This window comes from Scyliorhinus canicula, chromosome 2 (genome assembly GCF_902713615.1).
Source record: "Scyliorhinus canicula chromosome 2, sScyCan1.1, whole genome shotgun sequence".
Taxonomy (NCBI): Eukaryota; Metazoa; Chordata; class Chondrichthyes; order Carcharhiniformes; family Scyliorhinidae; genus Scyliorhinus; species Scyliorhinus canicula.
This window is the reverse complement of record NC_052147.1, coordinates 190,998,221-191,014,740: the sequence shown is the minus strand read 5'-3', so window position 1 is coordinate 191,014,740 and position 16,520 is coordinate 190,998,221. Positions and strand designations below refer to the sequence as shown.

At 45.2% G+C, this 16,520-nt stretch overlaps 1 protein-coding gene and 1 pseudogene across 1 annotated transcript in view; one reads left to right on the top strand and one right to left on the bottom strand.

Moving 5' to 3' along the window:
* Positions 1-15,285, top strand: part of dnajc10 (DnaJ (Hsp40) homolog, subfamily C, member 10) — a 75,726-nt gene extending 60,441 nt beyond the window's left edge. Inside the window, exons 19-22 of the mRNA XM_038790285.1 lie at positions 100-247; positions 4,530-4,652; positions 6,748-6,864; positions 13,512-15,285. Of these exons, the coding sequence (XP_038646213.1) occupies positions 100-247; positions 4,530-4,652; positions 6,748-6,864; positions 13,512-13,523 (400 nt within the window). The 3' untranslated portion in view covers positions 13,524-15,285. The remainder of the gene's footprint in view (positions 1-99; positions 248-4,529; positions 4,653-6,747; positions 6,865-13,511) is intronic.
* A 494-nt stretch (positions 15,286-15,779) lies between these two features.
* On the bottom strand, positions 15,780-15,985 carry LOC119962541 (annotated as a pseudogene).
* Between the last annotated feature and the right edge of the window lie 535 nt (positions 15,986-16,520).

Sequence of the window (16,520 nt, the reverse complement as noted above, 5' to 3'; positions counted from 1 at the left end):
AATATCATGAGCAATAAACTGTTGAAATCATCCCTTTGCTTTACCCTTATATTTAATTTAACCGCTACTTTTCACTTTTATTTTTTTCTCTTTACCTAGATTTCTTCCTCAAACCTCGATAGACTTAACACCAGAAGACTTTACAAACCGAGTATTAAAAGGAAAGGACCATTGGGTGATTGATTTCTATGCACCTTGGTGTGGCCCTTGCCAGAACTTTGCTCCAGAATTTGAGCTTCTAGCTAAGGTAAATATCATATAGTAGAAATTTCTAACGGTGTGTTTCCCACTGCTTACTGTTTTTGCTAGTGATAAAGTTTTTGGGCCGGAATATTTTGCCGATTGAGCACACACACTCTGCGTGCCTAGAAGCAAACACGCAACACATTCCTGGCCCTGGAGCATAATTTCACTCTGACTGGCTAATTAACAGCCACCCAACGTAAAATGTGCTCTGTGAAAGACTGAGCGCACTCGGGGAGGGTGAAAGAGGTTGGGTGCCCAGAAAAGGGAGGGTGCAAGCTGGCATTTCTGATGTGCTCCCACAGGGGGCAGCCAATGTGGGAGCTGGCTCAGGGAGCTGTTGACTCATGAAAAACAAATATCAATGTCAAAACAATGCAATGAGTGTCTAGCAGCACAATCAAGCACAGACCACAGTCCCCAGACACATTTGTTTTCCTGGGTTTTCCTGTTAACAGCACTCCTTGTCGCTGGGAAACCCGTAAACCGGCGTGGGGTTGGAAATTCCCACCGGCGTGAACAATCCCGCCCATTGTTTATTTTTGAGCATTTAGTATGTTTATAAACCTGTCAAATGATTTTGAAGTTACTTAAAGGATGAAATAAGGGAAGTGATAGTGGAAATTGTAGAGGCACTAGTCATAATTTTCCAGTCCTCCTCAACTCAAGAGTGGTGCCAGAGGACAGGAGAATTGCAAATATTACACCCTTTTTAAAACAATGGTGTACCAACAACTACAGGACAGTCAGTTTAACTTCAGTGGCAGGGAGACTTTGGGACAAAATTAATAATCACATGGGAAAATGTAATTTAGTTAAGGAAAGTCAGCATGGATTTAAGGAAAATTGGGTTTAACTACCATGCTCTTTCGAAGAGATAACGGCGAGGGTCGATGTGGGTGATGCAGACAAGACAGTACTTCTTATCCCTGGTTTCCCTAAAGGCAAATTTGTTGATTACGTAATATAGTACTGGAATCATGTATGGGTGAAACTGAAGAGTGGAAGGTTTAATTGCCTTGTGAGGCAAAGGGTACAATTGAATGGCCCGTTGCGCTTAAGCGAGAGCATGACAAGGCTGTTAGAATGCGGGAAAGGCCAAAATTGAGAACGGCACTGGGCGCTGATCTGTTTACGATCTAACCGCCTATCTAAAGGCCTCCTGAGATCTAACCACCTGCCCAGAAAATGGAAACGCAGACGTAAATTAGAACTCCTTTTTAAAAACATGAAATGAAATGAAATGAAAATGAAGTTGGCTGAAGGGCTGCCGCGGGTACCAAATGAGGTGAGTAGCCATCTTCGCTCCTGGGCAATGAGCCCAGCAATACTGGACTTGCTGCCCCGATGCTCATAGAGGTGTAGGGGAGTCCCCGGGGTGCCAACCTCAGTCAGAATGAGCTGCCATCTGAGGTGGGGGGGGGGGGGGGGGGGGGGTGGGGAGGTGATGCCCTCGGCCTCGGCTGGGAGGTAGGGGGGTGTATCAGCATCTGCGGGTCTACCATGCCACCCCCGAATTGTGTGATCCCAGGGCAACCCCAGCCCGCCAGCCCCACTGACCATCCATAACTCCCACTTACCGCGGAGGCGCATTGTTTATCGCGCAGGTGTGGGGGGTGACGGTGAAAAAGGGGCCCACAGGATGATGGGATGGTTGAAGGTATGGGGGTGGGGTGGTATGTGCGGCACTGCTGGGCTTGGGTAGGCCATGGCACATTGCTGGGCAGTGCAATGCCAGGTACATTCTCAAGGGGGCGGGGGGAGTTTGGGGTCCCGTGCCAATCCACCTGTGGGGTTTCGGTGGAGGTCGTTGATGTTCTTACGGCACTGGATGCTGTCCATCCTAATCACATTCCACGAGCTGTTGGTCGCTGAAACATCCTCCCAGGTGACCCTCCGAGACCCTTGGAGGAACAGTGCATCCCATCTGGCCCCTACCGCGTCCAACAATCTGGCTAGGTCAGCATCCCCAAATCATGGAGCTGGTCTCCTCGGTGGTATGGCTACGAGCTGAATGGTGTTGACTGTGCAGGAGCAGTTGAAGTGCTGCTCTCCCTTGTTCGCAGTGGATGGCGAGCGCGGTCCCGGCCAATCAGCCATCGGAACAGTCATTTGCACGTGAAGTCCGTGGCGCCTCCTTAATTGGACCAATTAATGTTGCATAGTGGTGATGACTCGCCAGTCTGAGCGTCGGGAAGCTCGTGGTAATTCCTGCTTGCTACCACACTTAGAAACATTTAGGTTAAATCACGCCCATAGTGAGCTCAGTAGGTTGATGACGATCCAACAACTTGTCCCATAAACCTTTTGCCCCTGCTATCAGTCCAGAGATTACCATATTTATTGAATTTTATTTCACAATATGGGATTGGAAGAGTCTAGTCTAGTACCAAAACCACGGTGCTATAAATGTGTTGAATAAAGCTGCATTTTAAATGTACCTCTCACTTAGTGTTAATGTTCATTGCCAAAAACAGTTTTGCAATCAATATAAATCTAATAATAATCTTTATTATCACAAGTAGGCTTGCATTAACACTGCAATGACATTACTGTGAAAAGTCCCTAGTCTCCACATTCTGCCGCCTGTTCGGGTACACAGGAAGAATTCAGAATATCTAATTCACCCAGCAGCACGTCTTTCGGGATTTGTGGGGGGAAACCGGAGCACCTGGAGGAAACCCACGCAGGCACGGGGAGAACGTGCAGACTCCATACAGACAGTGACCCATAGCCGGAAATCGAACCTGGGACCCTGTAGGTGTGAAACAACAGTGTTAACCACTGTGCTACTGTACTGCCCCTAACTTGCAAGTAAAGCGCTAACTCATCCTGGCAACCTTATGTACCATCCTTTGCTGCATTAACGGAACAATACAGATGTAAACCAGGGACATTGCTGCAGCACACATTCCTCATTTTATCAAAAGGATGGTGTGGAAAAACCAAAAGCTTTACTATGGGTACTACTGTTCTGCAAAAAAAATTTGGGCAAGAGGCAGCACGCTTTTCTTTCCCTGGATATCTTGAGTTTTTGGGTATCGTAAAATTAGTTGCATATTTTAACCTGAACTTGCTATTTCATTAAGCCTGCGAGTGTTTGACTTTCCTCCACAGATTGCGATGAATTATATAAAACAAGCTCTGTTTCCAGGAACTAGCAGCACTATATCAGCGGAGATATGAGTTTATAATTCTGCCATTTAGACAAGGGAGCAGATTTCAGCCTAAGAGGCAGTTACTCTTGTATGCTTGCACCTTGTAAGACTCAATAGCCATCTGGGTTGTCTTACTCCAAGTGTGAAAACAAAGATTACTGTTCCAAAATCGAGTGCAGAGATAGCTGCAGTTATAAAAGTGTTTATCCATCGATGATTCATTTATGCAGTTCACACCAATTATATGTTGTAGGTGTAGTGGATGTAAAAACTATTGCATTCCCAACTTTCAATTTTTTTTTCTCTTGAAAATTCCACAATGTGAAAATATCTTCAGAATTATCCTGCAGTCGTTCTTTGCTTGTAATTAAATTGTGTGTGCCGCATGGATACTTAATTTCCTCACAGCTGGACTGCATCTGTGCATTTTTCCAGTCCAATCCCTTTATCCCTCTTGCCTAGGGAGTTTTGTGAGCATTTACAAGAAATATATTCATTGAGCTGGACAGAGTGTTGGCTGTGGCTCGGTATAAATCACTAACTTCCTAAACTGCAAATACACAACTTTTCATTAAAAGTGAAATTTATAATACATTGGCACCTTTATGTAAGTAAACTAGTAAATAAATAAATAACTGATAACTGTCTTCATATATTGTGAGCTGACTCTTGAATTGACTGTCCAGTGATACTTTAACAATACAATAGGGACATTTTCAGATGAGTATACTCAAGCATATTTAGGGTGTAGGGCTTCCTTTGAAATTTGTGCAATTTTTCTTTATTGTATACCTAACTAGACAGCCAGCTTTGTTATCAATGGAAGTGAAGGAAATGATCATGCGTTAGACATTTAATACTGTTAGGTACTGACGATAGGTCATCGCCGCAAATATTGGCCGGAATCTTCCAGCTCTTTTAGCCAGCGGGATCTTCCAGTCCCACCAATATAAATGGGAATTTGAATGACTCGCCGGCTGGAAAATTCCGTCCATTAATTCAGTTCCTCTTTACACAGAAAATGCCCAACCTGCTGAAGTTTCCAGCATTTTATGTTTATATTTTGGATTTCCAGCATTTGTATTCTTTTGCATTTATGCTTTAAATAATTTGTCTTTTTTTAAACAGTCAGTCAAAGGTGAAGTCAAAGCAGGAAAGATGGACTGTCAGAGTAACCCACACACTTGCCAAACAGCTGGTATCAGAGCTTACCCTACAGTTAAATTCTATCCATTCCAAGGAAAAAAGAAGGTAAAAAATTGGGCCATATTTTGCTGGACTGGAAAATTGCTGGAACAGGACATCATGCAGAGCATACTGTTAGACTTTTCTCTTCACCCTCGGCTCAAAGATCTTTTGCACCATAATTTGCTGGAAGTGCGAGCTGATAACAGGGTGGTGAGGGCAACTGGACTGGGACCATAGTGAGCAGTGTGATCAACAGAGTACCCCCTTAACTAATGAGATTTAAAGATTGGGGGGGGGGGGGGGACAGGCACCTGAATTTTAGTCCACAATTTACTTCATGCAGGAATAAGATTGAACAGTTCAATTTTTCACTTTTCGAGCCTGATAGTCCCTTTTCATTGCAGTAACAATTACCGTACCATTGATGTGGCACTTGCATTGCTCAGTTGAATTAAGAAGATAGTTGAGGTTGCACAAGTCTAATCATCTCACTCCCAGGACATCACTGCAGGAGTTCCTCAAGATAGTTTCCTAAGCCCAAACATCTTCATCTGCTTCATCAAATACCTACCCTCCAACAGAAACTCAGTACTACGAATGATCAGGGATATTCACTAATGATTGCACAATGGTCAGTACTATTCACAATGCTCTCAGATTATAGAACAGTTTTTGCCCACATCCAGCAAGTCCTTTAGGCTTGGGCTTATAAGTGACAAGTGACGTTTGCACCACACTACTACCAGACAATGACCTTATCCAACAAAATATAACCGTCTCCCCATGCCAACCATTGTTGAGTGCTCTATCAGCACCATCCTGGGGGATTGCCTTTGAACAGAAACTTAACTGGACCAGCCAAGTCAATACTGTGGCCACACGAGTCTGCGAATTCCGCAGTGAGTAACTCACTCCACACCCTGCCCACCATTTAGAAAGTCAGGAGTGTAACAGAATACTCTCCGCTTGCTTGGATGTGTGCAGCTCCAACAACACTCGAGAAGCTTGACACCATCAAACATAAATCCTTAATCAGAACCCCATCCTTCATCTTAAAGTCACTCCCTCTATCACTGGTGCACAATGGCAGCAGTATGTACCTCTGCACTGCACTGCAGCAACTTACCAAATCCCCTTCGACAGCACCGTCCAAACCTGCAACCTCAATCACCTAGTAGAACAGGGGCAGCAGACACATGGTAACACAACCATGAACGTTTCCTTCTAAGTCACTCAATATCCTGACTTGGAACTGTATCGCCATTCCTTCACTATTGCTGGGTCCAAATGCTGGAACTGTGGGTGCACCCTACACCACATGAGCTGCAGCGATTCAGGAAGGTGGCTCTCCACCACCCTTTCGAGAGCAATTAGGGGTGAGAAATAAATACTTGACTTTGCCAGTGTCACTTACATTCCAAGAATGAATTTAAAAGAAAGATTCTGGCCCTAACTTTCTGTGACGTTTAATGGGCTATTAATATGCTAATCCAGCAAATCCTTAAAAATTATAGGGCGGCTGACACACCTTTTGTGTGAAGCAAATGGCACAAAAGGATCAGCAAGCTCTGAAGATTCAAAGCCCATAATTTATCTCCTCATCTGGTGGCTAATTTACATTTTGTTAGTAGCAAGTATTGATGCTTCATTATTTTTTCTGACAAGATCCAGCTCATTAATCAGAAAATTAACATTTTTACTTTTGCTTTATTTCCCAATCCCTGACCTTGTCAACATTCCAAACAAGATCGTGCAAGTTAGCTACCAGAGTATTATTATATTGATCTTTTTGCCGTTTTCTACCCTGCAGCTTTTACACCATTGTCTGCCCAAAGAAATTCCTATTACTTGTTCATAGACAAGTACCAATGCTTTTGTGAGTCAGAATGGGTAGAATCTGGTTTTCGTTTTGTTTTTGAAAAGCATAAATTCCCTTCCTTCTCCTCCATTGTTGAAGTGGCAAATGCATAGCCTCTTAGTTCTGCCCCTTCTGGTCTTCATGAACATGGGAATTTGCATGATGAGGGTTTATGACAAAGACTTTGTTTCTGGGCTTGCATGCCACAGTGCTTACAAACATCATCTTGTCAGCTATTTTCAGCTGTTTCATTTTTCTCATGTATAGTTTTGCTTTTGCAATAATGTTTTTGCCTTGCAGAAAAATGCTGAAGGAGAATATATAAACAGTAGAGAGGCCAAAGTGATATCACAGTTGCTGAGAAAGCGGTTAGAGGAGCTTCAACCAAAATTAGAAGATACGTTTTCACCTAAAAAGGTAATTGTTGATTCCGAGCTAAGTAGAACACATAGACTGTAGTAGAAATTAATGAACAAGGTTTATTGCAATGTAATTCCAATACTTCTCCACTCCCCTAAGGGTCTCTTTCCCCGACCTGCATCCAGGCCGGGGTTTTTATGTAGCTAGGGCTCTCCTTGTTAAGGGGAAGCACCACCGCCTTGAAGAGGAAGTTCATATTCCGGGGAGGTCATGAGGAACCGCATGGTCCTGATCCTGGGACCTCCATTGTGTTTATAACACTGGACAGTGTTCAGGCACAGACCTCACAGTATCAGAGGACGGGAGTGGCGTTTCCATGATGACTACCTGTGTGGCGCTGCCATTGCTGGTACGGTCATGAGAGCCGGCACAGGCACCGTCCGTGGAGGCAGAATGTCCATCTTGCATTCTGAATCAAAGCTAGGTGGTTCTTCGTCTGGCATCTCGGATCTCTGGATCCTCAAATGAAATGAAAATGAAAATTGCTTATTGTCACAAGTAGGCTTCAATGAAGTTACTGTGAAAAGCCCCTAGTCGCCTCATTCCAGTGCCTATTCGGGGAGGCTAGTATGGGAATTGAACCCATGCTGCTGGCCTGCCTTGGTCTGCTTTAAAAGCCAGCGATTTAGCCCAGTGTGCTAAACTAGCCAGAGGCAAGTGCATCGGCGGTAACAGGGGCAGTGGTGAAGACGGCGGAGCCGGGATGTCCGAATCAATGGCCCGCTGGAGTATCTGGCACACGGCTTCAGAGATGGTCCACATGGCGATTAAACTCATGGTCCTGTGTCCATATTTGGTAAGAAACTGGACCCGCTTCCACCAACCTGATGCCCGAGATCCAAGCGGCCCAGTTGCCGAGGTTCTGGACGTGTACCGCATCTCTTGTGGCGATCCCGCGCAGTGGCCTGTGTCTTCCAAGGTTCACAGCAGATTTTCCGCCAATATCCGAAAGAACACGACTCAAGCGGCAAGGGAGGTGGTAACCCATCAACATCTCGGCTGGTGTGATGCCCATCGGGGCAAGTGGGGTCATCCGATAGCAGAATAAGAACCTATCCAAGCAGGTACCTCAGAATCCCGATGCTTGCTTTTTCATTCCAAGCTTAAAAATTTGCACTGCCTATTCAGCAGACCAATTCAAAATTGGGTGGTATGAGGTGGTCCTCGTGACTAATCCTGTTGGCGGACATGAATGCCTCAAATTCCACACTTGTAAACACTGTACCATTGTTTGATACCAGCACCGAGGGTATGCACTGTCTCCTGCAAATGTGCCGGAGTTTTTCTGTGGTGGTCTGGGCCGCCATTGCCTGTATCTTGAGGACCTTTGGAGTGGGCATCAGCGAGGGTGAGGAACATTGTTCCTGAAATGGGCCTGCAAAGTCTAAATGGAAGCAAGACCTCAGACAACCTGACCACTCCCACAGGTGGAGCGGGGCTGCCGGAGGCAACATCTGGTGTGCCTGACACTAGACACAGCGCTGGGCCACCTGCTCGATGTCTGCATCGGTGCTGGGCCACCAAACGTAGCTTCGAGCTAACATTTTCATGCCTGGGTGTCCATTGTCGAGGTCCGTCAGGAGCGGCCCGTGTCAACTTTCAGATCACCACGCAGGCCCCCAAAGGCGCACCCGGTCCTCTATGCTAAACCCCTGCGTGGTGCAGGCCTTCAGTTCCTGCGGTAAAGCCATGTGCTGAGCCTCAAACTGCAACATGTAGGGGATGCGGAATAGCTGAGGATCAGTCTGGATGCACCCACAGATACAGGGCACTATGACTGGTAACGAGTCCACAAAATGGAGAACAGCAATTACCTCGCTGGCCGCAATTGGTGGAGTTGGCCTTGTCAGTATAGGCAGACAGCTTAATGCGTTGGCATGGGGAAACTTGGCCCCAGAGGGGTTCTCCAAAACATAACCATTTGCTACGAGCAGCAATGCCCATTGCTGGATGCAGACGGAAGCAATGGGGGAATCGCTCGATCTTCCTTGAGGAGCCCGAGGAGAGGTTTGTGGTCCATGAGAATTGTGAGGCGATGCCCGTAGGCAAATTGATGAAATTTCTTGACCTCAAACATGACAGCCGAACCCTCCTTCCCGATCTGAGCATATCACCTCTCTAGGTCAGCCAAAGCTCTTGAGGCGAATGCGATGGGACATTCAGATCCGACATCCATGGTGTAGGCCAGCATGGCCCCGACACCATAGGGAGAATCTTTGCAGGTCAACAGGAGTGGTCGGTATGGGTGGGAGTGGGTTAGCAGTCTTGATGAGTTGTTGTTTCACCTTGACGAAAGCCACCTGCTGCTCCCGGGTCCATCCCCAATGTTCACAGACTCTCAGAAAAATACAGTGCCGAAAGAACCCTTCGGCCCATCGAGTCTGCATCGCCGCATGAAAGGCATCTGATCTGCCAATCCTAATCCCATGTGCCAGCACATGGCCCATAGCTTTGAATGTTAAGACGTGCCAAGTGCTCATCCAGGTGCTTTTTAAAGGATTTGAGGCAACCCGCCTCTACCACCCTCCCAGGCAGTATGTTCCAGACTGTCACCACACTCTGGGTAAAAGGATTTTCCTAAAACCCCCTTGATCCTCCCACCCCTCACCTTGAACTTGTGTCCCCTCTTAACCGACCCTTCAAGTAAGGGGAACAGCTGTTCCATATCCACCCTGTCCATGCTCCTCATAATCTTGATCGACTCGATCAGGTCGTCCCTCAGTTTATTCTGCTTCAGCAAAAACAACCCAAACCTATCCAACCTCTCTTCATAACTTAAATGTTCCATCCCAGGCAACATCCTGGTTGCTCCTTTTTCAACAGGTGGTAGAGGGGTGTTTAAAGTGGTGGCCAGGTTTGAGAAGAACTTGCATAATAATTCACCAGGCCTAGGAATGATCGGAGTTCCGTTGGGCACCTGGTATGGGACCCTGCCTAATTGCTTGCACCTTTGCTTCCACCGGGTGCAAGCCATGGCGGTCTATGCAATAGCTGAGGTTACGTTACTTTGGCGACGATGAAGATACATTTCTCCCACTGGAAGAAATGCTTCTTCAAAATGCCTCAGCACCTCTAGGTGCTCCTGGTCAGACGTCCCGTGATCAGGACGTCGCCTAGATAGACCACCATGCGTGCTGGAATATTGGACAAGCGGAGGGTACCCCAAAGGGCAGGTGGGGTGTATTCATATCGTCCTCTGTGTGTTCCGGTTACAAAGCGTCTGGACTCTGGGTCAGCAATAGAAGGCCAGACCGGAAGCGGTTGAAGGTACGGCGCCTGACTACTGAGACTGCTGCCCCAGTGTCGAGTTGCATGCAGATTTGGTGTCCATTAATTTGCAGGGAAATACGGATGGGCGCCATTCTTAGCACAGCTACACAGTGTAACTACTGGCAGGTGCTGTCGCCGTCTTCCATGTAGTAAGCCCTGCCACGTGGGGGGGGGCGGTTGCATCTAGCGTGTTGGCAGGCGGGTAGTTCCTCTCAGGGCCTCCTGTTACCCTGGTTTCTGTGGCCTGTTGCAGCCCCCGCTGGCTGGTGGTCGGATTCCAGTTCCTCCTGGTCAAGGAAGAATGTGCGGACGTGTTCCAATCCTCTATTACAGCAGCCCGCGTTCCTCCGGTAGGTGTCCCATTGTCAGGAACTAGCCTCCTCAGTTCTAGCCGAGTGTAATTGGCACTTGCTTTGGCTTTCCAGACTGAGCATTGCCAGTCCCTGGAGTTCCTAGACCCCTTGTTCAGCGCTTTCTCTGGAGATCGCCACCGCACATTGCAGGTCCAGGTGGGCCTCCCATTGCGTGGAGGCATCGCAAGGCCTCACACCAAGCGGTCCACTAGGGTCACCAGGTCGGCGAACGACCAGGTATCTGGGTTCAGCATGGGTAATTAGACAGCGATGAAGAGTGATATTCTTTGAGATTTCATAATTTTGTTGCTTTCCACCCATGTGGCACTGATGCCTTGGTTAGGATTAATTTTGCAGACAAAGCATTGAATAACAACTTCGCATTCGTATAGCACCTGTACCGTGGAGAAATGACTCACCGTTTTACAATGAATATTTCCCTTGTGAGCACCAGAGATTAAATGGTCTTGACTGTGAGGGATGGGTTTATAAGTGGTTTTCTTTCTACTTAAAATACCATAGGACTCTATTTTTTGAGAAGAAAGGTCATTGAAAGTCAGATATGTTCTGTGCTACTGGCAGCAGGGTAGCATGGTGGTTAGCCTAAATGCTTCACAGCTCCAGGGTCCCAGGTTCGATTCCCGGCTGGGTCACTGTCTGTGTGGAGTCTGCACGTCCTCCCCCTGTGTGCGTGGGTTTCCTCCGGGTGCTCCGGTTTCCTCCCACAGTCCAAAGATGTGCGGGTTAGGTGGATTGGCCATGCTAAATTGCCCGTAGTGTCCTAATAAAAGTAAGGTTAAGGGGGGGGGGGGGTTGTTGGGTTATGGGTATAGGGTGGATACGTGGGTTTGAGTAGGGTGATCATGGCTCGGCACAACATTGAGGGCCGAAGGGCCTGTTCAGGTGCTATACTGTTCTATGTTCTGTTCTATGTTCTATGTTCCCCCTGCTGCTGGTAGAGACCATGGGCGCGACCTACCAGCCACATCGCACCCGCCGGGGAGCACGACGTGGTCAGTAGATGCCGGGTGAGGCTTCCCAGCAGCCATGACACCTCTCGGGATCTACCCAAATCTCGCGAGATGATGCAACCAGAATCCCACCCACAATGGGCGGGACCAGACCCTGCGCATTGAAGTAGGTTTTAACCAGCTTCCCCAGAGAGGCCCCAGCCGGGCACTGTTCAGTACTGGTCCGGGGCTATCGGGGTCCCCTGGGTGGTCGGGATACAACGGGGTCGCCCCTGGAATGAGGGAACCTTAGCACTGCCCAGCCGGCAATACCATCCTATCAGTGACAAGGTGCCTGGGTGGCACTGCAAAGCCAGCAGGAGCACTCCCAGGTTACAGTGACTGGATGCCAGGGTGGCACTGCCAAGCGGCAAGGCCTGAAAGAGGTCATGCCCATGAAAGGAGGGTTAAAGGAGGTTATGAAGGATGGCGGGGACACAGAACAGGTATGTAGGGTCCTGGGAGTTTGGGATGGTGAAGGGTGGGGGTCCTGGAAAGGGGGGGGGGGGGTGCTGTAAGAAGGTGAGGGTGACCCTCGGGGACCCCATAACGGCGTGTTCTCACTTAGGGGAGGGGTGGTGTGGGGTAATGCGCCTGTGTGTGGGGGGGCGACATTGGTCATGGTTGCTGGATGTGGGGGACCTTCAATCTCACTTAGAGATCAAAATGGTGGCCCGATCTCTGAGGAGCCGGTCGGGCCAGCAAGTTTAGCTCCCCAGTGATGAAAATAATTCTTTGTGTGGGCTAAGCCAGTGGCCCAGTGTTCAAAAAAGTGACTAGGTGTCGTTAGATAGCGATGGGCAACTCGCAGGCAGAGTCGGAGGGAATTCCCCAGCAAATTCCGCCACAAATGACACACACTGTTCTGTTAGATCGTGCCCTATATTTCTCTTTTTGACTGATATTAGAAGTGCCTGGGTACATTGCAGCAAGGTGATCAACACAGTGTGAACTTTTCAAGCAGAAGATCACTACATTCTCATTTCTGCCTTTCTGTTGAACATAAAAAATCTTTCTGAAAAGTAAACACACCATAAATTAGTTCTGTTGCGTCACAAGCTCAGGTCTAATTTTTCCTGAAGTTATTTGTTCTCTATATATTGAGAGAAGCTGGCCCGGTCACTTCTGTTGCCTTTGCCTAGCTACCATGATAACATAGTGATGGGCCTTCTTGAATTGTTGTGGTTCTTGTGGCGATTGTGCTCCCACAATAGTGTTAATCAGTTCCAGAAGTTCGATCCAGCACTGAGTGTGTGTCTTGGAAGAGATTATATTTGTTGTACTGAGATTTCTTTTAATAGCTACTTTTGATTTGCCCAAAGTTCTTATTTTAGATTCTGAGAAAGACTGTTAAATCACCTATACAGGAATTCTGATTAATTACCTCCAAATGTTTGAATACTGTAAAGAGCACAAGATGGGCAGGACTGAGATCATTATGATTCTGAGTTGTCATTTCTAAGAAAATAATTCTAGTAGTTTTTTTTTTTGCACAGGGTGGCATAGTGGTTAGCACTGCTGTCTCACAGCGCCAGGGACCCAGGTTTAATTCCGGCCTTGGGTGACTGTGCTTACTTTGCACGTTCTCCCCGTGTCTATGTGAGTTTCCACCGAGTGCTCCGGTTTCCTCCCACAGTCCAAAGATGTGCAGGTTAGGTGAACTGACCTTGCCAAATTGTCTTGAGTGTCCAGGGATGTGTAGGTTAAGATAGGGAGGGAGAGTGGGCCTAGGTAAGGTACTCTTCCCAAGGGTCGGTGCAGACCCGATGGGCCAAATGGCCTCCTGCACTGTAGGAGTTCTATGATTCCAGCTAAATGTATTTGATTGTCAATTTAATTGTTAACCTTAAACCAAAGGTGAGCCCAAGAAATCTTTCAGCTTATATTTTAAGATATTTATCACTTGGTCGCACTATATGTACTCCATTTGTTAATTGCATTTGATCTTTTCTTTTGCCTTCAGATAAAGTTGCTTTCTTCTGTTGGTTCTAATTCTTTTTTCCTATTTCAGGATGAACTATAAAATTGAGACGCATTGCTTCCCAGAAGCTGCAATGCCAACTGGAAAGCAGCAATATCAGCAACCGAAACCTGAAATATTTAAAGCAAATTAGATTTTAACAACAAACTGTATTCCATTTTGGGATATGAGATCGAACTCATTCTATAAACTAGGTTATTCACCCTTAAATAAAATTAGATGAACAAGCAGAATGATGTGCAGAAGTAAATTCCTCTTTGACAAGTTGGTAAAGGGTTCCTTGATAGCTCCATAGTTTAGCAAATTTTATATTTTTGAAAACTTATGTACGATTGTATTTTTGACATCTATTGACCTGCTATCTCAAATTAAAACATTTCTGAATAGCATGTGTTTAACATTTTAGTATTCCACTCCATTCAGTTAACGTGGTAAATTAATTGGGAAATTGAGACTTCTCAATATCAGCTGTCTCTGCTGTAGTTTGTTTTGCTAACGGTAGCAAGCTGAAGGGATCATTGGTAACATTATGCACTGATGCTATGTTATGTGGAAATGATTATTTTGTATGCAAAGAAAGTTTGACTTGTGCAAAGCTCTGATTTAAAGTGATCAGGGATGTCCTTTCATTGTTTTGGAGGGTACTGGATTTTTCGGCTTTGAATAAAATAGTTGGGGGTTTGAGCATTACAATGTTGCTGGTAAGACCCAATTAAATTTATACCAGTTTTCTTTATGTACTGTAGGTTTTATTGAATTGTTGAATTGGTTTGCCTATTTAATGTTTTTGAAATAATTTTACTTTAAGGCCTAAGCAACATTAGTGAACACTTCTTCTAAATTGAACAATCAATGCATTTGTAACTGTGGCTATTTCCAAGGTATATTTTGTTACAATGCATTGTGTATACATATATTCTAGTTCATCCGTCCCAACAATTAAAATACTGTTGTATAATAATGAATTTAAATTGTAAGTGTACTACAGCATTGGACTTTCTGACATTGCTTTGAGACCCGTGTAATCAAATGGGACAGTTATTCTTCAATTGAACTCTTATTTCTTGCTGTGCAGGAAGAATCTACCAAATAAATGCTTGAGGTTTATGTGGTACTTAATGTTTTCCAGGAGGAAGAAATGTAGGTTTTAGGTTTGGGGGGGGGGGGGGGGGGGGGGTGCGGGGAGAAGGGTTCATTCTTCAAAATGAGGTGTTGCCAATCTTTGGAAATTTGATACATTTCACTAACAAACTGCTAAAGCAATTTAAGAAATAAACCTGGGTTTTATTTTGTATTGCAGCGGTACTTCAGGGAGAAGTCGCTGATATTTTATATGGAGCAAAGGCTGAACAGAATGAACTTTTAACTATTTTGTGAATTACATTTTTAAGTGTCCAATGAATTTTGAGTCTTGCCTTTTGGCCTTGGCCATTGACGTGCTGAATAAGCATTTTCTTTTCCTAACTGAACGTTTCACACATGCCTTAAATCACTTCAGTGTAGTGTTTGCAGCATTCAGGTCAACCAAATTAAATTATCTAACATTGTAGCATTTTATTCTTTTATCTGTAACCTTTGTGTCACTATAGTGCTAAAAGGAACATCTATACAAACAACCAAAAGATAACTTCAGTGAAAATTCTGGTTTGTTTTTATCCCAGGGAGCACAAACTCTTTAACCACTCACATGCAAGTTCAGAAAGGATGATGCTGGATCCAGTTAATGTTTTTTTAATGTAATTGTTGCATTTATAGTGGTTTCTATAATTGTTACAGTTTAATAAATTGGAATATGGTTCATAAATGTTATTGATTCTTCGTCATTCAGTACGTACAACAAGACCACCACAGAGTTGCTGAAAAGTCTATTCATTAGGAATAGTCTCGGCACAATATATTTAGTGGCCTTGTGGCACTGAATGGTTCCTGTGCTGATGGAATATTTCTTCTATTTGGTATGTTTTACTTGTAGCTTTGTCGACAATTGTTTTGCTGTCAGAATTCCTATTTCCTTATGGCAATACGAGATTTGGTTTTCTAACGTTTTGTTCAGGGATAAGTTTTTCTTTTTGCAGCTTTTCTTTTGAATTTCGAGTGCAGAAGTTAAGACTGCAGCATCATTTCTTCCAGATTTTTGTGTGGTAGCTTGTAGGCATGAATTACATCAGCAATACCTGCATTGCAAACGCTATGTATGGTGCTACTCAATTCCTGTTTAACCATCAAAATCCACATCATACATGATGTTGATCAGCTATTTTCTGAGAAAGCGTATTCATTTTATTTTATTTTTATTTTTTCAATTACTTTTTCTGAGTCGCAAAGCCAGAGCTCAAAGTGTGGACCGGGGCAAACCCCTAATCCAGCTCCTTGCCTACTCCCAAAACCAATTCAAATTCAAATTGAATCCAATTCATGGTCCCCACAAGAGAGACATACCAGATCTGAGCCAAAAGGCCGAGCAGATACTACACTTGATCTTAGCCAAAAGGCCGAGAAGCGATTAGCATATTCATTTTAAATAAAATTAATCTTTAATACCTTCCTACTTTCTACTGGCTGATTGATATCAAGTCTAATTGCAAGCTCCGGGTTTCTTTACTTACTATACTTTGCCTGAAGGCATTTCTGACACTGCCTGGTAATGAGGTCGAAATGAGAACATAAGATTGAAACCATGCTGAAAAGTAGCAAGGAAAGTGAAACTTTGACCCTGATGGTTGGAGGGGGTCATAGCAGCAGGATATTCAGATTGAATGATAAGACTGGCTTTTCATTGAGTAGCAGTGACTCCGAAGCCATTTTAAAAATAGTGTCCTGGTCCTGAATCAAGGACGCTCACCCCCATTCCTGGCACTGGCAATTTTTGCCAGCATTTCCTGCACCTCTGACCTTGTTGGCTCCATTATGGGAATAGACATCTCTTAGTCCCCGCAATTTTTGTGGAATCTGCACTGTCCTCTGTCGTGAACCGTAATCAGGATTTCAGAACCTTTTGAAAGATAAATTTTAAAGGTCTTAACCCAGGCCCCTTTCATG